Source organism: Struthio camelus, chromosome 10 (assembly GCF_040807025.1).
Source record: "Struthio camelus isolate bStrCam1 chromosome 10, bStrCam1.hap1, whole genome shotgun sequence".
NCBI lineage: Eukaryota > Metazoa > Chordata > Aves > Struthioniformes > Struthionidae > Struthio > Struthio camelus.
The window spans coordinates 20,212,354-20,236,071 of NC_090951.1; the positions used below are offsets into that span (position 1 = coordinate 20,212,354).

At 41.1% G+C, this 23,718-nt stretch overlaps 1 protein-coding gene across 1 annotated transcript in view; it reads left to right on the top strand.

The window, feature by feature from the left end:
- The first annotated feature begins 3,032 nt into the window (after positions 1-3,032).
- Positions 3,033-23,718, top strand: part of MMP2 (matrix metallopeptidase 2) — a 35,044-nt gene continuing 14,358 nt past the window's right edge. Inside the window, exons 1-8 of the mRNA XM_009678294.2 lie at positions 3,033-3,397; positions 6,938-7,164; positions 9,309-9,457; positions 11,609-11,737; positions 13,350-13,523; positions 19,603-19,776; positions 21,071-21,244; positions 22,425-22,580. Of these exons, the coding sequence (XP_009676589.1) occupies positions 3,254-3,397; positions 6,938-7,164; positions 9,309-9,457; positions 11,609-11,737; positions 13,350-13,523; positions 19,603-19,776; positions 21,071-21,244; positions 22,425-22,580 (1,327 nt within the window). The 5' untranslated portion in view covers positions 3,033-3,253. The remainder of the gene's footprint in view (positions 3,398-6,937; positions 7,165-9,308; positions 9,458-11,608; positions 11,738-13,349; positions 13,524-19,602; positions 19,777-21,070; positions 21,245-22,424; positions 22,581-23,718) is intronic.

Genomic DNA, 23,718 nt, shown 5'->3' on the forward strand with positions numbered 1-23,718 from the left:
ACATAGACAAAATATTTTACAGACTGAGCATTAAGCTAAGAGAAAAAAAGATCTAGGTTTCTCTTTCAGCTCTTCCATAAAGTTGCTAGATGTGTCTTCTCAGTGGGTCCTCTTCCTCTGGTTTTTCTTCCCCCCCTCCCCCTTTTTAACTTCCATGAATCTATTCAGTAGTCAGTAGTCTATATAGGAGATAATCTCTGCAGAGTATAGAGGGTTAAGGAATGTTTATGAAGTAAATAATAACAGTAGTCAAACTCTCAATCTATACTCGTCAAAAGGCATCAATTTAAATGCTTCAGATTCTGCCTGGTTTTAAGCTTATCTAGTCAGAGAACAGAATGCAGATTGTGCCATGTCATTTCAAATTCAGAAAGGCTGGTAGGATCACAGAATAAGTCAGGCTGTAACATCTCGTTCATCTCGTCCCACCCCAGCTGAAAGCAGGGCCAGCTACGAGGTCTGAAATTCCCTATTTGGGCAGAATTTCCCTATTCACGGGATTCAGCAGCACTGCAGAACCAGGCGGAAGAAAATCACCTACAAAGCACGCTGAGGACAGGATGATCCCACAGAACTTAACAAAAAGTGTGAGTAGACAAGAAATATTTAAACCAGAATTTACTCATAGCATGGCAGAACTCCTTCTCTCACAAAGAAGCGTCATTAGCATTTAATTTGCTTTGATTACCTGAAGATGGCACCTCAGTTACGATCTTGTAAACTATTACTGATCTCAAGCGGTCACAGATAAAAAGGCCTTTCACTGAATGATCATAAAGTCAATATATGGGTTTACCCAGTACTCACAAACCCAATATTCTATTATTTATTATATTTCCTAACTGAACATAATTTGTTTCACTGCTCACTAGCTGAAATAGCACCAGCAAAGTAGTTTGCCAGCAAAATTGCAACCAGAGGTGAGAAACAGCATTCCACTGCAAGTCTGTATGGTTTCTGTTGCCTTCCTCATTTCTTGAGGTAATTTGTTTAAAAGGTGACCTCCAGGTCCTCTCCCTGCCAGCAAAGTTAAGAAACAAAATATAGTGAGATTTTCAAACTGCAAGGGTCTCACAGACCATTCCCAAGTGGCTTCATCCATTTCTGCGGCTATGTTCATTAGGACACAAGGAGCATGTTGGAGTGTTCATTAGGTTTCAGTGAGGTTTATGAGCGTAACAGGAATGTGCCAGGACACATTTAGCTTTAAATGGCTTCATTATAGTACCCTTCAAAATGAAAGCTACCAAGCTACCATAAATTAAGTTAAAATTCTTATGAAAATGAGATAGTTCTTATGCTCTTAAGATTTACAACAGCCTCTGGCCTACTGCACAACTTTGTGATGCAACATGTAATATTTTTACTTGTTTAATTAAGGATAAGCTAAGAGTGACTTGGCACATGCAGTGAAGGCTTCCTTAGCTTTTGTTCTCTTCCAGTTTCCTGTGGCCAAACGCAAACAGGAGCTGTCATCATAAACAAAGCAGGAGAGTCGTTTCCCTGAACCAAGTGCCGGGCTGTGGAAAAACCGGATCAAATTTTCAGAATTGCTCTTGATTAAGGCAACTCTTAGAAGTGACTGCTTTCTTTGCTGAAGAGGAGGTTGAAAAAGGAGATGCAATTTCAAAGCTGAACCGTTAGGGGAAAGCTGTTCATTCATTTAACTCTGGTGCCACTGGACTCGCACATGGAAGGATGAGAGGGGCTTAAACGCAAAGCTACTTTACACAGAAAGGTCGCTCTGCATTTGAAGTTTTTTAACTCCTCTTCCTCTCCTGCGTGTTAAGTGCTGCTTCCCACAGCTGATTCACCCAGGGGCCATACAACTGCAGTGGTTGATTTTCATCCGAATGAATTCTTTGAGCAGCAAATGCTTCAGCTAGCGCTTTCTCTCTGAACCACCTGGCCCACAGTCCGAAACCCTTGCCCTTGTAAGACTACTCAGTTCAGGGATGATCGGGTGTAGGTAGCAAAACTGATATTAGAGTAAATCACAGAATTGTAAATATTAAATATTTTCAATCAAATAACAAAATATTATGAATAAATACCAAATAGCCGCAAAGTATTTCCTTTTCATTAACAGACCTATTTGGTAACAAGAGTCATATCCGCAAAGCTGTCACCGGTAACGTTCAGAGGAAAGCCGTAGCAACCTCTGTGCTGACACACGGCTCAGAGGAACCTTGGTGGTGGGAATGAGGGTTAATAGCCCCGGTTCTGTGACATGTGGCTGGCTAGAACACAGTTTTCATTCATGCAGAACTGCCAGCCTCCAGTCTTAGAGAGTCATGAGCCAAGCCCCTAGATTAAGGATATTCAGCTAAAAAAACATTCAGCTTGCAGTAACATCTCAAAGCTGGCGATATTATGAACGAAACAATAAGAAGACTGTCTGTGACGATGGCCACATTTGTACCAGTGCTTTGACTAAGGCAGCTACAGCAATGGACCAACCTCCTGCATAAGCGAGTCGAGAATTTGGTACAATTCCCCCGACATCAACTGCTGGAGATCATTTGTATTTGCCGAATCTGCCCGGTTCTCTCTTACTCCATAGAGAGACAGGGGAAGGTGACAGACCAAGCTCGCAAGGTGAATGCCAAGCGCCTGGGAGCCCTGCGCACGCAGCCCTGCAGCCCGCGCAGCCTAGGCGGGAGCGGACGGGCAGCGCAGCCTCGCGCGGCTCCACCGCTCCCTGCACGCTCTGCCTCAACATCTGTAATCAAAATGTTGACTGAAAGGAGAGAAAGCACATACAACTAGAGCAGATTCTCATGTCTGTGGCAAAAAAAGGGGCTAAAAAATAATACAAATGCTTAGCCGAGAAAGTAACGTTTAGGCATTTTTTTAAAACGTAAAATGAACCCAGGACACTTGAACATTAGCTTAGATTTTGCCCTTTGCTGCTCTCTGGCATAACTAAATGTGTTCACATATGCAAACAAGGAGAAAACGTGGCCTCTTTCAGCAGTAATAAGTATCTGCCTGTTGCTACCTTAAAATCACAGCAATCTCAAATCGTAACTGCCCTTTTCTCATGTTTCCACTAGTTTTCAGACTTCCTCTTGTGGTAGCTTGAGGCTGCGCATCTGGATGTTTTAAACATACAAAGGAATTGCTAGAGCAAGCAAAAGAGAAAACGGTGCAGAGAGCTAAGATGTGCAGATAAGCAACTGGTGTACCGTGCAGCTAAAGTAACCGGTCGGGAAAACCTCTCTCCAAGGAGAATAGCGCAAGTTTAGGCAGAATGAAGACCCACATTGTCTTTGGCTTCATTTTTAAAGTACTATTAATCCACGTCTATCTTTTTAGCAAAACTTTAGCTGCACCGTCACCAATCATTAAGTTTCCTGGAGACAGCACTCCAAAAACAGACAAAGAACTAGCAGTGGTAAGTCTTGGTTTCGTCTTTGCTTCAGATTTCTATTATTGTTCTTCATAAGCAGATGTTTCTTTCTTGTTTGAGCAGAGGCTAGGAAACGACTGTTGCATTCTCTCGCTGGAGTCTCTGGAAGAGCAAGCTAGCTAGCAAAGGTATCAGCTTTCAAAAGTAAAAACTAGAGCCAAGTAACGTTTCCTCTCTTAAAATTTTTAAAGCCAACAAAGAGTCTGGTTTTTTTTTTTTTTGCCTTAAGTCCGAACATACAAAATAATTTCACTAAATCACTGTGACTATAGTCAAAAGACTCCAACAGTTAAGAGGGGAGAAGGGCAAAAAGATACATATAAGATTTGACTGAAACCATTTAGAACGGAAGGTTGCGGAGGCACACTTACATAAAACTGGGCTTAATGCATGCAGCACATAGCTTTGCAGAATTTTGTTTTCCAGGTTGTTTACCATGCATTGCATAAGCACAGCTTTAAGGAGCAACTACAGCCGAAAGCTGGCTCGAGTTTCAGAAGCCATAATGACTAGTTCTAAGTTTGAAAAAAAAAATCTTATCACAGCTTTGAAGACATATTCTTCTCTAAATTCGATCTGGAACAAAAAAAGGAGTTTAGGTTTCTGAATGTGACATTAGGAAATTACAGCTATAGCTCTACAGCATTTTATTCTAACCTTATTTTAGCCCTGTGGACCTTCATAAAAATGACATTATGGAGAAGTCCATTTAAGGGGAGATTGAGATGGATTATCCTTATTTTAGCATGTAAATTATAGACATTTCTCTTCTTCAGCAGTAACTCCATTTTAAGGAAGATTGAGATAAATTATTCTTATTTTATCATATAAAGGGTTGAAAGTTGGTCACTTTTCTTTAGGAGCTGGTATGCATCTTGGGAAACCTTGCCAGGTTAAGGGAGGTCGGAGGGGGGATAGAGCGAGAATCTGCAGACAGGGGGGCGGGGGAAGCGGCAGAAAGTTTAGGAAAAGCAGACAAACTGACCCCAAAAGGGCTCTCCTCAGCACTTAAAATCATCCAGGGTTTTGCCTTGGCAGCATGACAACCAGAGGATGGGGGCTGCGTGTGTGGGAGAGGAGAGTGGGGTCACACATGTCTAACGGTAATTTAACCACGCTTAAATAATCTATTTTCTTAGACACAGTCAGGCTTTTATTCAATTACAGCAATCCACGTCTCCTCTCATCTTTATTTCTCTCAAACAACCTATTTATTATGTGTACTCCGAGGAAAATTACAAGCTGTGTTAACACTGCAGCTCTTCTTTGTCTTTGGTGCAGTATTCTTGGGTGACGCTAACTGGCTGCCTTTCCCTCAGCCCCTCCGTGTGAGCAGCCCCAGTACTCAGGAGCAGGACACAAATTGCTGTGTTGCAGCTGGACCCTGTTTCATTAACGGGCTGGATCTAAATTCCAGATCACCACAGCTCCCTGCTGACTCCGGGGAAACTGCAGTTTGCAGCGTAGGCCAACATGTGGTTTACAGAGACACTAAATTTTCTTCAGGATTCTCTTCTCCTAGAACAGCTGGTTATGTTCATTTCTCATCTTCAGTAAAATCACCATTTTAGGAAAAACTGAGAGGGCTTAGGTTTATATTTATAATCCTAGGAAATAAAATTCTTTATCATGCCTCATTTTATATTGCTTTATATTATCATGCTCCCAAACCAAAAATGGCAAGAGCAGTATGCTGCTGCTTCAGTAAACTTCAGTCCTGATATGTGGTCTGTTCTGTGTCACGGTACTTCACTGGGAGATACAGACAGAAGCATCATATAATATGTCAAAAGTACCTCGAGATTAAAATCATAATAGATCCTGCAAACTGGCCTGTTTGTGCTCTTAACGCACTTCTCATCATGCCACTCGGCCCCATTAACTATGAGAAGCCAGAAGAAACTCAGTCACAGCAAAGGTGAAGCCGGTACAGGATGTGTGTGCCCGCTGCTTGCTAGTGCAGCTGTCTCCACTGGAGGAATACCCCATCAGAAGAAGGTGTTACAAAAAACATAAAGAGTAAGCGCAGTCTGTGCTCAGCCAGTAGATGGATGGAGGACCTTCCAAAGGAAATGGTGTAACAACTTCAGTAAATCTTGACCTCTGTTTAGCAGGCAGCCTGTTGCGTAGCCACATTTTGCTATTCCCCTGTTAAGAGCAGAGCTGAAAAAGGATTTATCCTTCCAGGTGGAAGGATACACCTGGAAGTTTTGTTGGTTGCTTTTTTTCGGGGTCATTCTTTTTAGTTTGAATGAGTAGGTTGTTATGGCAGCTGTCACCTCGGGCTACAGACTGCCAGACAGGCTCTCAGGGTTGGTCCCTTCCCCAAGAAGTCCACAGTCAGTCTGTCAACATTTGATGTTATGGGGAAAAAATACTAAGTTGTTTGGGTGAGGTCACTTTGTATTGCACAGAAGGTGGTGATCACGTATGGATATTTGAGACCACAGCTGTGTACCTACAGTTTAGTTTAACAGAAGTACGCGACGCAGCAATACGCATCTGAAGGACACGGCTGCTTACCTGGAGCAATTGCCAGGGAACAGACTAAGCCACAGCTCCTCCGCCGTCACAGGCGGACTTACTGCACTTACACAGCACACCTGGCGGTGTCTGCAAATCACCTCCAATGGTTAAAAGGGAGGAACTGACATCTCCTAGCTCTTGGGCTCACTTTTTTTTTTTTTTTCAAACTACTGCTGTTCCTGCTGATTAGGTCATACTGAATGAAATGGAAGTGGGATAGAGCTGTGCTTTTAAAATTATTATAGAAAAGACTAGACAAAATGGATTTGCGCTGCCTTTTTGAACCTTTATGACTACTGTTTTCTAAGAAGAGATAATTTTGTGGTCTGTCACCTTAAAGATGTATCAGAAAGACCATCATCTGTTAGAGGACTCAGTGAAGATATTAAGCAGACATTGATGGGATAAAGGTATCCAGGTGATTGAAACACTGTCAAAGACTTTCTTCCTCAGGTCTGTGCGATGGTTGACTCAAGAGCAAACACATACAACATTCAAATAGCTCTATGCAGTTTAAAAACAGTGTTTTTTTCTTCTCAATTAATGTGGTCTCATTTGTGAGGTTTCTTTGATACCTTAACTTGACAAGACCCTCATAATCCATAGAGTCTTCCAGGAGAAAAAAATATACAAAATCTAAAACTGTAAGCAGATTTATACATCATAAAGAAACCAAAAAAAGATAAAATCATTTTTACTTTGTAGTTCTACATTAAAGCTCTATGCTCTACTTATTAATAAAGCAATTCATTAAGTAAAGGTGATAGCTATTAGAGGGAATGATTGCTTAATTAGCAATGTTGTGTGATCAAGGATGGTTTATGTCAATTAAGGTGATTCTGCTGCTCACTCAGTTACTAATAATAGTAATTTTCAAAAGAAAGCTTGCAAATTACAGATGTGAAAGTTGACATGGAATTGCAGTATTTATTCATAGTGATTAATTCTCTCCTTTATGAATTTTAAAGTCTTTGTTCTGTGCCTTTTTTTTTTTCCAAGCAATACCTGAACAAATACTATGGGTGCCCAAAAGACAATTGCAATTTATTTGTACTGAAAGATACTTTGAAGAAAATGCAGAAATTTTTTGGGCTGCCTGAAACTGGAGATTTGGATCAAAATACTATTGAGACGATGAAGAAACCGCGCTGTGGTAATCCAGATGTGGCCAATTACAACTTCTTTCCAAGAAAACCAAAATGGGAAAAAAATCATATAACGTACAGGTACTGGCTAGCACTGTTGGTTGTTACGCATACGTATAACAATAGACTGCTTTTAAGAACCAATTAAATGGAGTAGTCAGATGTATGGTAGTGCTTGGTAGGCCACATAGGATTTCTTGAATGATTACCTCTGTGTTTGGATAATTACTGGATGCTCAAGCAAATACCTCTGAAATTTCAAATTGTAAAATTTAAGGAATAATAATCTAAAGCTCAACTTCATGGTTCTGGTTGAGAAAATGAGATGTTGGTTTTGTTCTGTGCTCTGCTGCAAGCATCCTGAGGGATCTGGAGCACAAGTACCCCACCGACCCGTCCGCTCAGCAGGGCAAGAGTATTTTGCAACTGCAGAGCATGTGTAGGAGGACCAACTCCTCTGTATTCAGCAGTCATGAAAACAGAGGTCATCAAACACTTTTTAAAATAGAAGAAATAACACTACTGCTCACTTACCAGTTGCTGTTGATTGGTCTCTCATGTTATACTTTTCAACAGTCAGGAACTAGATGAAATAAAATTCTACTTAAGTAACCAGCTGTAAATGAGAAATGGTCAGCAGCAACGGGAGTAAACACTGCTAAATAAACTGCAGGAGTTTATTAACTCCTCTAAAACTAACTCTTCATGTTAAAAATCTAACATCTAATCTAACCGAAAGACCTAATACTCTAACTACGTGAGGAACTTAAAAATTTAAAAAGAAGTAAAAAATGGTATATTCATTATGCCCATTATTCCTAACAGTTTAAAAAGTCTCATTTATGACCATAAAATTCTCTAATGACTAAGAGCAGTCAAGTTACCCCAGTTCAGTAAACAACTGTACTTACTTAATCTTGTTTCCATACTCTTGACTGTGGCAAGTACAAGGCATTTCAACCACCCATGAAATAAGGCTAGACTAACATAAACCATTCAGGGATTGAAACAGCCCCACATTGCCTCACACTTGTCACAGACTGAGCACATACGTATGACCACTAGCTATAGGTCAAGTAACATGCCTACTGCAATAGGTTTGACATGTTTTCATATCTTACTACTACCCTAAAGAATTAGGGACCAATATTGCTCTCATTAAAGTCAATAATAAAAAATCCCATTGGCTTAGGCGTCCAGGAACAAACCTTTAGCATCGGCGAGAGCAAGCAAGAGTAGATTTGTCTTAGCTGCTTTGCTTGGTCTGGTGCTTCTTTGCTAGTTACGACTCAAAGCGTTCTGCAACTAGTCTAACGGACTCTGACTGTCGGACTGCGGTCGCGCTCCAGCCTCCTCATACTGATACGTTCCTCTGATAACAATTTCCTTAGGCACAAAGTAGCTTCATTCATTACGTGCAGCAGCAGCAAAGGGTGGGAAGCTTCTCCTTAGAGGGAGGTTAGCTGGCTGCAATATAAGGCACTAATAAGTCCAACTAGAATACAGCAAGAAAAAGGAAGCAACGTACTTATGAGCTTGCCCCTCTGTCAGGTCAAGTCTACGACTTCCTCTTATGTGCTTTTGCCTTCTTCTGCTGCTTCCCTGTATTTTCTACTGGCAATGTAATTGGCACGCTGGTGAAGGATTAACATTCATTTACCATGAAACAATATACAGCTACCTAGGAAGGTGAGGGAGAAGGGCTGTTGTCTCACTAAAGAGCAAAACAATCCATTCTAGAAACCTTCAGAACTATATTGAACTCTCTTCCGACACAGAGGAGGCTCAAGCGCTCTGACAAATCAGGGATGTGCTTATATGTTCAAGTCTAAAAAGTGAGCAAGACTTGCAAAGTCTTTAAAAAGTTTACGAAAATGTAAATCTCAGTGGAGCAAAAGACCATCAGGTGTTGTCTTTCTAGCACCTCAGCACTAATGTAAAATCCCAAATATTTTGGTCAAGGCATGCAAGGCTTGCACTGGCCTGCAAGTTTCACAGCCTCTGGCTATATAATCATTTTTCTTTATGCTGCTGTATCATTTTGAAGCAAAATAAACATTAAATGCCACAAGTAAACACCCTTCTGGACCAGGGGAAATCTAGATCTTATATGCAGTGGTTTCACCCCTCAATCGGTTTCACAGGGCACTCTGCGTTTTGTTCAATAAGCCAGAAATACCGAGAGGGGGTTTACCTGTTGTTTAACTCTTCCTTTTGCCTCTAAGGATTATAGGTTATACACCAGATTTGGATCCCGAGACAGTAGATGATGCCTTTGCCCGAGCCTTTCAAGTCTGGAGTGATGTCACACCGCTGAGATTTAACCGAATAAATGATGGAGAAGCAGACATTATGATTAATTTTGGCAGATGGGGTATATTTTTCTATTTTTACATATGTTTTTGGTTTTGTTCCTTTCATTATTTCTCAGTACTGGAATGATCTACCCTCAATAAGCACTACCCGTGAGCCTTTCTGGCAAACCTTGTCCTAGTCTGCACTTGGCTCATACAGGATAAGATCTAATTTCACTAAGTTTTTTTTTTCTTTCTTATAATTGAGAGAGAGACAGAGAGAGAGAGAGAGAGAGTGAAATATTTATACAATAACCTTATGTTATATTTATCTTTCCAAAAGAGAATTGCTAGGGGCAACATCTTATTTTTAAATTTACCAATCAGAAATAGAACTGGGAAATATTGGTACAGATCTTCAGATGATGTGAACTGGCTTCCCTCCATGGAAGAGAGAGGAATGCCATCAGGCTCTTTATTTATAACTCTCTGCTCAGTTCTTCCAGAGTTAGTGGAAGAGAGGCTAACATGCTGGACCTTAAAAATGGATTTGTGACTTCCAGTTTTAACTCCATAGTTCATCTCTGCTCTTTAGCATAGCAGAACGAAGGCTTGCAACGTATTCTTTAGTCTTGAGGAATTTCAAAGTATGGACCTCAAACTGAATTCTGGTTTGGGTCCAGCTCATGATAGGTGACACAATTCATACTAGTTCTACATATCTTCCAAATTAATTCTAGTTTCTGCTGAAAGAACATATATAGCTTTTCAGTGTATACCCGGGGCATTTTAACTTATTATGGACAGCCACAGAATTTTCAGTACCGATGAAGATTCTTGTGCAGCTAATCACTTGGGAGGTAGACCTTGGAACTGAAGTGAATAGTTTGAAGAATAACTGAGCTCTGTGTAGAAGTCTCCATTTCAAGCTGGTTTTCTTCACTTTAACAACTGATGAGTTGACCTCAAAAGCTTCAGAGATTCTGTACAGTACTCAAAACTTCAGATCCTCATCCAGACTGGCTTGGTTCTCAAAAATGAACTCTTACAAAAGTAGAAGTGTTCCCGCTGGTTTTAGTATTTGCTGATTAGAGCCAGCTCAGAAACAGTGGGGAAAAAAGCTTCTTCCCCATTCAGTCGTTCTTATCACTTCACTGCATGTCAGATTCACAGGATTTGGGACTTCCTCAAGGTTATTCATTGCTAAGCTTTCTCTTAAGCAAAAAATATGCTTTGAAATGAATGCAAATTAAGCATGTAAATGTATGTTAAAAACTGGCCCTTGACAACTGACACATTAGCCAACTGAAATGAATAAACTAAACTAATATCAAGAGACCAACCCCAGCATGAAATCAGTGCAACAGAGTACAGAATCAGGCCTGTGTATTTAGGGCTTCTGTCAAATGGCAAGACATCAGACCAAAGGCCTGAAATGATGCAACGGGAGATGCTGGCAGCCAGCTTTGATGCACAGGTCAGTGCTGTGGGAAAGCTATGAATACTAGGGTTATGCCCTTGCCAGCCTGCTTTAGCCACATGTGGTGTACTTCCAAGAAAAGCCTACAGTGTAATAACAGGAGAGCTACTTAACATGCTGTTGCCCTGCAAGCAGGCTGAACCTCCGAGTGGTCAGTGGGGAGGGGGGACAAGCTCATTCACGGGATCCAAGGCACTGAGTAAGAGTCAGCCTTCCACAGGTTCACTACCGAGAAACACTCAGCCAATTTGCTTTCCTGCTTAAAGAAGTTGGTGCCCTATGCAAAGAAAAGAGAGCACAGCAGGCCGAGGCGTAGCTGCAAAAAGAGCAGCTGCAAAGGGAATCCTGTCTTTGCTTTCCCTTCTCTGTGTTGCAGCCTGGCATTAATTCTCTGAAAATACCTCTCATCTACAGTGTTTAACGTTGTGTACGCATTCAGACATCCAGCATACGATACTTTACCGGCCTTGGCTGCCTTTTGAGTCCCTCCCACAATACTTCGGATATATACAATAACATGGCGCGACAACTGCAGTACAGTCACTTAACGTTCTCTTTGTATGAATTGGCCTCTTCTCTTCAGGTTGGGGCTTGCCAGCCCAGCCCATACCAATAAACTCACTCACCAGAATATGCTGCTGCTATCTTGGATGGGAACAAGGGTGCACGTGATAATTAGCATTCGCAATTACATGCTGACAGAGCTGAGCTCATCAGAAATCGCTCTTTTTTTCTTTGCTTTCTCCTGCAGAACATGGTGATGGCTATCCATTTGATGGCAAAGACGGTCTCCTGGCTCACGCTTTTGCGCCAGGGCCAGGAATTGGAGGAGACTCCCATTTTGATGATGATGAACTGTGGACTCTTGGAGAGGGGCAAGGTATCAAACTTTTTAGTGTTTCTGAGCATATGGCCCGTTAACTGCTGTGTTTTAATGCCATTTCAGGCACCGCGCTAAATGTTTTCATTGACATGGTTTAAGTTATCAGTCAGTGTTATGGAAAATGTTACTACAGATGAAAATTAATTCTTGCAATTTAAATTGTTCTCTATAAAATGTTTATGTAATTCTTGCACAAGTTTTTCATAGGATTCCCCTTTCTGCTCCTCTCTTGTTACCCCTTGAAAAACAGAACTAATAATAGGCCTGACGCTGCACAACCTTAAGAAAGTGTGACAGAAGTACAAAGCTATGCCTATGGAGTGCCTCAGTTTTTGCGTACTCAAGCTACACCACCTTTAAATTCATTTGTAAAAGGCAGACTGCTCAGTGCTTTTCTGCAGACATACCCTTTTAAGGTGACTCAAGCTGTGACTCCAATTTTTAAAAATGGAACCAGCCACCTGAATAAGGATTTACACACTCATGGTATCTGTCAAAAACTACTGAATTACGAATCCATCATGCTGATGATTGAAACAAAGTCTACATCAAATAGCGGATTAAGGACTTCTCCCAAGAATCTTTAACAGGCAGGTGGCCATACCCTTTTCAAGGGAACAATTGAAATCCAGAGCATATCACTGAGATTAGGCAAATTAGACCAAGTATTAGTTGTTTGGGACCTATTTTTTCTGCTCAAGCTTCACTGCAATCATTTCTTACTAATAATAATTCTTTGTATTGTAAAATAATCTCCAAAACTTAGAATAAGAATGCAAACTCATGCTTGTCTTTCATTTCAAATTCCAGTTTTCTCAGCTCTCCTCCAAATTGAAAAAATAATTGAACTTTAACATCAAAATACTCATATTCTGTCTTGGGCTTTCTTTTAACTTTAGCAGAAGCACTGACCAGTAGCTGTAGTAATTGGGCTGGACCCTTGCCTCAAAGTCACAACGAACATGAGGAAACCGTTCTCTGTATTAGTGGATGTACTGGACAAACGTTCAATTAGTTACTGCCATTAAAAAAATGCTACAGATAAGTAGATTGTCTGCACGCTAACATATATTATAGCACCAGTCCTGCAGTCTTAAGAAAAGCGTTTACATGTGACAAACTATACTAAACCCCGGGATCCAGGTGTGTCTGCGTTACCACCATATCCCCCAATGCAGCAGCAGATCTCATTCAAGTCAAATCGGAAATACCAAAGTGGTTTATGAGGCACAAGGCATATTCAGCTCACGCTCAAACTCCTGCCTGGAATCTTTCAAATTTTACTGAATATCTCAGACCACGTCACCAAAGAAGCTAAATTACTAAATATATTAACAGCATGTTTGTAAGTTTGCGTTGCTGTAGTAACGAAAACATATATTTTTCTGGGCTGAATTTAAGGACTGCTCATTCTAACAGTTCACAATGAGTAATATCCATGTAATTTCAAAATTACCAGTTATTATTTCAGCTATGATCACCTTGCCAATAGAGAGACCAGCAGAGTGTAGAATTTCAGAGTAGAAACCCAGGCTTCATTTCTATATCAGTGTCCTCCAGGAACTGGAGGTGGTGACTAGTCTCACCATGGCATCTGCTCTCTTTACAGTGGTTAGAGTGAAGTATGGAAACGCAGATGGTGAATACTGCAAATTCCCCTTCTGGTTCAATGGTAAGGAATACAACAGCTGCACAGATGCAGGCCGCAGTGATGGGTTCCTCTGGTGTTCAACAACCAAAGACTTTGATGCAGATGGCAAATACGGCTTTTGTCCCCACGAGTGTAAGTGGAACACTGTTTCCAAAGTTTTTTCTATAAGATTGCTCCCTCCTTATTTTTGTCTATCCACTTCTCCTTGTACTTTTTCACCTCCTTGATGGCAGATTTACTGCTCTTCAGTATCTCCTCAGTATCTGAACAGACCCCTAAAGACCTCTTCATATAAAAGACTTTGTAATTGATGATGACCTGCGCCAACACCTTTCTCTAAAATCAAGGACGTGTTGAAGATATGTCTGAGGCAATGCAGGCCTCATATACACATGTAAGATGCTATTAGTTCAGTTTCACGATCTAGGAACTGCAGCCACCTTTTGGAGTAAGTACAGGGCCAAATATGGAGATGGAACACGCTAAGTTGTGGAAATGTCTCCCAAAATTGTAGGCCATTCCATTAACAACTGCATCTCCTTCAAGAGCAGCAAGTGGGAAAAAAAAACCCAAACAAACTATTATTTAAGGAAGGAACCCACTAAGCCAAAGTCTCTGTAACTTCACATTCAATATATGAGTACCATAGATTTTACCAACTGAGGGCCTGGGTCCTCTGCTTGAGTCCAGGAACCCCTTTTATTGCAAAGTGACACTATTATTGTCACACACCACCCTTGAAACGTCCTCTTACTGCTTTTCAAAATAAAAATGATTGGCTTTCAACTCAAAACCAATGTCGGTACATAGTTATTTATATACTGGTACATTGTAAAATTGCTAGCCAGAAAAGCACTCGCATTTTTAGAGTTTTGGTTTTTAACACATACCTTAGGATTCTTTTACTGATGAAGCAGTTTGATTTGTTCACTTCAGATACAAGAATGACACAGTGTGTTTCAGAAGTCACAGCTCTGTATCAGTGGAAAAATGTTAGAGGGTTTAGAAAGCTGAGATCATAATTAATCTCCAGCTTTTTGACATGTGATCAGAATTCTAGGTTTCATAAGCAATTTATTTCGTATTTGGATTTATTTAGGAAGCACTCATTTACAGATGAGAATTTGTATAATGCTTTCATGTAGCCATAAGTTTTTTAAAATATGCATAATGTAATTATCTTGATAGTGAAATGATATGGCAACGTGGTTCCTTTTAAACATTAGGAACATATATTTATATGCTTGAAAACTTTGATGATGAGCACACTGGATATAAATTTTCAGACAATTAGTTGCTATGTGAGTGCTAATTTGGTCTCCAGTATATCATACAGCAAAAAACCTTTACAGAGACAAGTAAGTACAACAGGCAGTAGCTCACTGGGCTAATCTAGCAGATGGAAGATGAGAAGAGAAATAAGGGGCTTTTAGCCACTTATTCCATCTCCTGTTTGCCAACTTGAGTGCTGGCACCTATATTCACTTACATTCCCAGTACTGCAGTTTCCCACATCCAATTTTTTCCACTGAACGTAACTAATACTTTAAGCTCTTGGCAGCAGGGATTGTTTCATCATACGTTGCCCTATGTCCTGAGCAATGGGTCCACAGCGTCATTTGGAACTGCTACATGCTGCTGCTATGTCCTAATGAATAATAATACAGTTATGAAAGAGAATGGAGCAAACAATTGAACTTTTGCTGGAATCACGCTAACCCCACTTGGAACAATAGCACTAAACTTATTTATAATATCAAGGCTACATGCAGTCTGATAAGGACTTGCAGATTGCTGAAAGAAAATCAGCGATGCTTCAAATGCAAAGCTAACAAAACCAGACCAGCTTAGGGTTTGGCCAGACCAAGAACGCCTCAGAATAGCCCAACATGTCCCAGGCAAGCCCCACAGATTATGTATGTTAATATGTATATGACAATTAAATACTCATAATTTTTTGAAATATCATAGGCGTGCGTGCAAAAAGAGTTCAGCTACCCTGTCTTCAAAACTTCCCTGCTAGCCTACTGTAGCCAAACAATAAACAGATTCCTGTCTGAAGTTCATTTGCAAGACCGTATGGTTTCCAAAAGGAGATTTCAGTTTCTCTGCATCAGGATGCTAATGGTTTTCAAAGAAAATCTGTTGTAGAACATATCAGTCTTCTAGTCCTAACACGATAAAAAAAGTTCTTTAATTTCTAAAAATCTGATTGTCTATATATCACACCTACAGCTGGGACCTATCGTGCTGACAGCTACTTAAATGACTTACAGGGGATGAGCAAGCAGGAGTATGAACTTTTAATAGACTTGAATTTACTACAAAACAAAAACCTACATTACTTTGAGAACTAGTTCCTTTAGGCCTAACATTTACTTCAGGGAATTACATACACACACGCACCCACCCGCCATTTGTCACCTCTTCCACTCCCTGCTTTCCCCAAATCTCTTCTCCTATAGGATAAATCTTCCAGCTGGAAAACAGAAAAGATGGGTTTATTTCTTTAAAATACTTCAAATATTCAGATATTGTAGGAATGAAACCCAGATTATAGGGTAGCTGGACAAACAGACATTTCCATACTGTGGTTAATACCATTCTAAAACCCTAAGATCACACAAGACAAAACGTAAGCAGGGAGGCAGTGTCCTTTGTCAGGGAGTTATGAATCTGGAAGTTCATGTTCCTGGAAATGCTTGCATCAAGGCTTCTGAAACCCAGCGGATGCGTTTCAACCTTTTGCTTGTGATGCAATTGTTTTGCAAGATCCTTGAACAGTTATGCACAGCTGTTTCTGATTAAATTCAGAGGGGTATTGTTCACTCATTATTCCAAGGCACCATTTGCTAAATCCTGCTCTTAAACACAGACAGGGCACATCATATAGGCTGTGTTTGGAGCAAGATTCATAGCTGCCAGTGTTTTTTTCTCTCCCCTTTAATTCACTTAGGTTAGTTTCCTTTCTTCTCTTTTTATGTAGCCACTGTGTACATTTGGCAATATTTTTAAAGCTACTGTATCGCACTAGGGTTTTCTAAAATTGATCGTAGCTCTGCACCCCAGTCTTGTAGACTGCCTCAACTATCACTTGGCAAAGCAGAAGGCAGCAAAGAAGAAAGTTATTACCTGCTGCAGGCACCTTATGCAGGTGTGCTGAGCCTCTCCTGTGCCATCTGGGAGCCAGGGAAGTCGAGTCGCTCTCTCTTTACCGAACTCCGCTGACAGCGCAGGGAGTTTGGGCTCCTAACCTTGGCCCTCTACTATCTAAGATACTCATGTCTGTACTCTGCCTTACTCCCACAACCTCCCCTGCCAGAGAAGGACATTCACACTAACTAGCTGGTCACACATCACAGAGCAGTGGTTGGGGGTTTAACCCAGTCTGGTTTTCCCAGTTATGTCATCTTTAATATCAAGATGCGGAGTGAAGTCAGCAGGCTGTGTGGGACCAGCTCAGAACCCAGACAACGTCCTGAACAGGAGCAAAAGAAAAAGATGTTTCTTCCTCTGCAAGTCCCACAGCCCATATACCTCCCTGGCGGCGGTCGCAGTTCTTGTAGGCTGCTGCGGCTGCTCAACTGGCTCTCGCAGGCAGAGGCCTCCAGCAGATGCAGCTACCTCCACCTCGGACCTGCGCCAGACGGATTTTAGCCGTCTTCCAGCCCTGAGGTTTCCTTACACCGTGACTGGTTGATTTTTCTGGGAGAGCTAACAGTGTCATGCAGCTTACAGTTGAGTAACGTCCAATCTGAATCTGCTCTCACGTACAGCTTCACTAATTTTTAGGATGTGCAGCTGCTAGGCTGCAGAACAAGAGTCACACCCTTTCAGACTTCCTTACAAGCCCCTAAACCTTTTGTTTAGTTTTGGGAGAAACTGATCTAGTATCTTTCTTTAATTTTACTTTGCGATAAGGCAAAGAGTTTTCCAATTAATAGGGAGGAAAACTTTGAAGATCATTGCTGAAACACAGGATTGCGAGCATCACATGATGTTACCTCAGGCTAAATGAAAAAGTGCGTTTTGACTGTGACTCAGAAGTATTTCATGCAAAGCAATGAGAGACTGACTTTCCATACGGTTTTTTGCAACTTAGCCATGTTTAAACCAATAAAAAGGCAGCTATTAAAATACAGAGTTTGCCAGATCTAGAGCTGGAAGCAGCTCATGCGGCAAGTGAGTCATCTAAACAACTCAGCTTAATTTTGCTTTCCAATTCTATTATTAAAAAAAAAAAGTCTTTCCACGATCCATATAAACGCAGCCCTAGTTAATGCAGGTTTCCTAACTCATTACAGAACCTGGGATGCAAGCACAAAAATTTATACCATGCCTCTTTGCGGAAGCATAGTAAGACGTTGCCAGGTGTGTTGCAGTTATCTTGAGAAGCGCAGTTTTGCTGGCGATAGGATCTGCATGTGGTTGCTTCCATGTCCAGGATGCACAAGGACACAGAGGAGAGCTTGGCCAGATCAGAGGTTCAGCAAAATCATGCATGTGAGCCAGGCCCACAAGCTCCAAGTCCCCTCCTTAGTGCGACTGGAACTTACTTGAGAAACTTTCAAGTTCATGCCCCCAATGCTGTGGCCACAGCCAATTACTGATTTAAGTGAAAAAGAAGAGCAAAATGAATCATCTATGTGATGATACACCCATCGTCAGAGCCCTTTGAGGTCACCCTTCAGCCAGAATAGGCCTTGGGTCCTTATTTATTGCTACTCTAACAAAGTGGAGCAGGATCATAAACAGTGTCTCCTCCCAGCAGCATATCAGACTAAGCAAAGGAAAAAAGCTCCGAAATCCTACAAAGACACTGGGGCTGCAATGACTTTTCAATTAACAAAATGACTAAAGTGAAGTTCTAAATAACCCGCCAAACCTTCCCACGTAGATGTTTGGGTTTTAGCTTAAGATTTAGACTGGGGGAAGGACAGGAAGAAAGGAGTGTCCCCTTGGGATGTAAGAAAACATGGCCAAATCATACATTTTTTACACTGGCAATCAAACAGATGTGTTTCATTCCGAGGTGCTGTTCTTAATTGTCAAGAACTAGCATACAGCCTGCATGGAGGATTTCTGTTCTCGGTTCAGCGAAAGGCCTGGCCTGTTATGTTGTCCCAGTCGTTTGCTCTCATCTGTACATGGCACTCAGGAACAGTCCTACCATGGCAGATACCAGCCAATACAGCAACCAGGAGAGGACAGCAGCCAGGTGATTCAAGAGAGTTACTTTCAGATGCTCTGAGCCAGCTATGTTCCCAAATGATTCAATTTGGACATCAATTTTTTTTAGAAAAATAGGCCTGACTGATTTTATTCCAGAAAGTTTATTGAAATTCTAAGATAGACAACAGAACTCTTCTCTCAGTTTATTCTATGCTCCTTCTTCCATGAGACGTTTGTGGTGGTCAGGGATGAATCACGGGGCCTTGTTTGTGTGTGGGGGCGGACAACAAACAGCCTCCAGAAGAGCAACAGCCGCTGTCCAAGCTCACTCCCTAAGCAAGAGGCAGGAGGAGCTGCCCCTGTGCAGCTCTGTCGCCGGAGTGATATTCGCACTATCTTCCTATCCAGCCAGTGTCCAAGCGCAGCTGCATGGACTCTCAAAAATGCAGAGCAGAGCCTAGGGAAAAAGCCTATAGGGTGTATTATCTTATTCTGGCTTTATTGTATGTCAGCATCTTAAAGAAACAGAGCAAATCTAGGCAAGACAGCCATTAGGAAAATCGATCTAAGTTGTCCCTGGCTCTGTATAAAAGTTTATGATCCTACTTAATATTTGTGATGCAAGGTAAACTAACCAGCATAACACGAAGGAGCGTGAGTGGCTTCCTCAGAATCCCCTTTGTAAACGTTGTTTCAGGAAGGGATATTAATTTTATGTTATGAGGCAGGCTTATTATAAGGATTTGCACAATTCAAATCACATTCGCACAGCTTGGTAGGATTTTCTTTGTTCCCAGCTCGTTTATAAAGATGAATCAGTCATTCCTCTCTATACTTCTTTCCCTGCTTGCAAGCGAGACGGTAACATCCCCTGTCTATCTTGCCAAAGCGTTTTTGCTCTAAAACATGTGTGAACAGCACAGCGCGCAAGGGATATCTAATATAGCTAATATCTCTTCCCAACACCGGCAGCACATCCCGATCGCTCATCGATACGGAGCGCTCGGTACTGACAGTTGCTATCTCCTTTCCCCCGCAGCCCTTTTCACAATGGGCGGTAACGGCGACGGACAGCCCTGCAAATTCCCCTTCAAATTTCAAGGCAAGTCCTACGAGCAGTGTACGACAGAAGGCCGGACGGACGGGTACCGATGGTGTGGCACTACCGAAGACTACGACAGAGATAAGAAATACGGATTCTGTCCCGAGACTGGTAGGAGGAGTTTTGCTTTCGTAACACAGTCTCATTCGCCCGCGCTCTCGACAACCCAGCTCTCCCTCCTTGCACCTTCCCCAAAACATACCAAACGTGATGGATTAGGCACAGTTTCAGCATAGGTGGCCAAGGAAGTAACCAAAGCGGCAGTGGCCTACGTAAAGGGCACCGTATGCCGACGTATACCAAGTTTATCAGGCATGCACAAATGCCTCTGAACCATAGGACTAAAGGTCTATTCCTGCGGGATAATTGCAAGCAAGCCACCATTTTTTAATGGCCCTGGAAGAGAAGCCTCATATTAGAAAAGAAAGTGGGGAGGATATTTTAGCTTATAGTTGTCAATGAGTAATACTTAACATTTACACTTGAACAAAAACCCTGCTTAGTATGATAAGGCTGAGTTATTAAATCTGTCTAGCTGTTCAGGAAAGCTAAGTGAAATGGTTTCTCCAGGAGAATAAGATTTCTGCTTTCTTCACAATTTTTCATACTTTAAACTTAATTTTTACTACATAAAGGAACAAAATTAATTTATAGCCACGTATAGCTTGGCAGGTAGCACATTTTAAGATGCAGACTAGAGCAATAATTATTCATTTAGACTTCATAAATTACCTATTGCAGTTCTACAATCGCGGCCTTTTAACGCAGCCCTGGTGAAGCTCGTTTCACCCGCGCAACGGCCGGGCTCTGCAACGACGCTAGCCGAGCGGCGAGCAGAAGCACCCCATTTTTGGAGCCTTTTGAAAATGCCCTAACCATTTCAAATGGGGATTTTATGCATTTTGGTTTGACTTCCTGTTCCCTCTGACGTTCAGTTGTAACTCTTCAATTTTACCTTACAGAAAATTAGAAAAGAGAGAGAGAGAGAGAGAGAGAGAGAGAGAGAGAGAGAGAGAGAGAGGATCAAGCTCATAGAGTTGGACAGAGTAAAATCTACATGATAGTTCAACAAGGAAAAGAACCATTACATTGAAAATCAGTACGTTAAAGCTCCAAAACTCCTACATAACACAGTCTCTTTCACTGAACACACTTAAGCTTAAGTTTTTTCAGCATGAAAGGTTACCTGAGGTAGCTGTGTTCATCTTTTATTTCTACCTGATAAATAAATTAATAATAACGAATGAGAAATAAATATTTTTTCCCCTCCCAAATATTACTTTGACTCTTGCTCTTCATGTTCTTAAGTGGATTTCAGACTTTCCGCTTGCTTTATGTACAGTTTAGGAGAAGATCCACCAAACGCGATTCCCTTCTCCCTGTATTTTCCCATTGTTTTCCACAGCGATGTCAACAGTTGGTGGAAACTCGGAGGGAGCACCTTGCGTATTCCCTTTCGTTTTCCTTGGAAACAAATACGAGTCCTGCACAAGCGCCGGTCGCAACGACGGCAAGATGTGGTGTGCTTCCACCAGCAGCTATGACGATGACCGCAAGTGGGGCTTTTGTCCTGATCAAGGTAAAACCGTTTGCCACAGCAATACGCTGATGACTGTGTATCGACCACATTGATGATATCACGCTCAGCATGTTTTTATTGCCATACTTATCTAACCTGACCAGTTACATTGCCCCCCTCAACCCTCCCCACAAGTATCTGAGCGAACACCCTACCTTTAAACACGAAGGAGGTATTAGTTAAACAGCCAGTGCCAAAGCTCCTCTACCTGATAATTATAATTTTGGAAAATGTAAATGTAAGTATATCTTTCTAAAATACAAACACATTTTTTAAAAGGCAAAGAAAAATGTTTCTCTCGCCACCAGTTTTTCCCCTAGCAGGCCAAAACCTACAAGTACTGCAGTATTTCAATAGTTCATAAGAATTAGACTGTAATATTGGCCAACCTAGGAACAAGTGCTAAGTGTAAAAATCAATAAATGTATTCATGACTGATATTGACAAAGAAAATATTAAAAAAGAGAAACTTAAGTCTGCATGGCAAAAATGAGTATTTAAAGTTATTACAAATAAGGGCAAAGAATAACTGAAATGTAGGTAAAGTTAAATAAAGCAAAAGGCTTTTTTTCAGACATTTATGAACAACTGCTAAATTCAGGCTTCTGAATACGAGTATTTGCCCTTTTTCTTTTACGAGTGATAATAACTGCCATATTTCAGAGACTTGTCTGTTCGGGGATAACTGATAAAATGTTGTCTTATGATAAAGTAGACTATTTTTAACCTGTTCAGTATGATAGTACCAATTCACGCATTGTTCACGGAGAACATAAGATACGTTGACCTGTTTAACACTTAGATGCTATTTCATGACACGAAACAAGATTTGAGGTCTAGACTATAGTTTAATTGTTCTGTGCTTTAAAAAAAAAATGTATTATTTGATTTACTTTTTTTCCCCCTCACAGAAGAACTAAGACAATGGTCAAAGTCACTGTCATGGGAGACAGTAACAAGCCCATACTGACTACACAAGAGCTCTTGGAATACCTCTATTTCATGAAATGTCATTTCTGGCAACATGTATGACATGAAACTAGAGGGTATACATATTAATTATGATGTATTACAGTAAGATGTTTATTATGAAGAGATTTTTGATGGATAGTGAGGAAAACAAAATGAGAATACAGCAAATAACCTGTGCAGTACATTTTTAAATTGTTGTGTTACTCAGGATACAGCCTCTTCCTGGTTGCCGCTCATGAATTTGGCCACGCCATGGGGTTAGAGCACTCCGAGGACCCAGGAGCTCTCATGGCCCCAATCTACACCTACACCAAGAACTTCCGACTTTCTCAGGACGACATTAAAGGGATCCAGGAGCTATATGGTAACGTCTTTCTTTGTCAGCTGAATTCATCAGAAAAACAGACAGCACAGGCTGAATTTGGGGATTCAGGACTTGCAGTAAATTTCACACTGATTGAAATATCACAGGCGACAGAAACATTCCCTGTTCCTTTCCCCACCTCCTTCATGTTATTACCAGAGCTCCTATTTCTTACTATAACACAATTTAAGGATGAGGAGTCACTAAATCTACTGAATTAATGGAAGCCCTCGAACTCCTTTGATTAATGTCAAACCTATAAATGAAAGTTTCTAATGCCTTTACTGGGCCAATGAAATGCTGTGCTTTTCCCTTGCTTGAACTATCAGGTGTGGGTGTTTAGGTTGACATCACTCTGAGCATCCCAGATTGCATCTCTGGGCAAGAGAAGGGCTTTGTTTCCTGCCCCAGCTGGAAAATCCTTCACCCTCCCTTCCCACAACAGTTCAAGCTGTACAGTCGCAATAGCATTTGCAGATAGTGTGTGGGAGCTGACACTTGTGTATAGATGTGTTTGGCAAGCTCCAGGGGAAGAAGTGGGTTTAAGAATTTTTATGTTGGTGTATCTTTAAAATTTATTATTTTCTCTACAGACACTCTTAGTAAAATGAGTGGGAATTATGATCAAAATTCATTCCATTTCTTTACTTCCCACCTTGTAGAGCACAAGTATACTATAGTCTATGGAGCAGTCTAGGAAAATCTATACCATTTCTGTTTGTTTGCTTTTCACTTTTCTACTGAGATATCTCCCTAATAGGATGTGTCTACGTTCTACTGTACTCAACATCCTAGAACTGATAACAAGTCAAAACGATTACCAGATTTAAAAAAAAACCACAAACTTTTATCAAGAACCTCATTTGAGTCTTCCCTTTTCCTTTGTTCTTGGGCGCTTTAATTAAGACGAGGAATTGAGATGCGGGCAAGGTTAAGTGAGTTTTCTAAGCTCACGCAGCATATCTCCGATAGAGCTCAGACTTTAACGCAGGTTTCTGAAGTCACAGTTCAAAACCCAAGGCAAAACTATTTTTCTTGCTGCTTTATAACTGAAATAACCCTTTAGAAGCAGCTCTCTGTATGAAACAAATGTTCAGAAAACTTTGTTTTCCTTCACTATTCAAGATTAACTTGTACC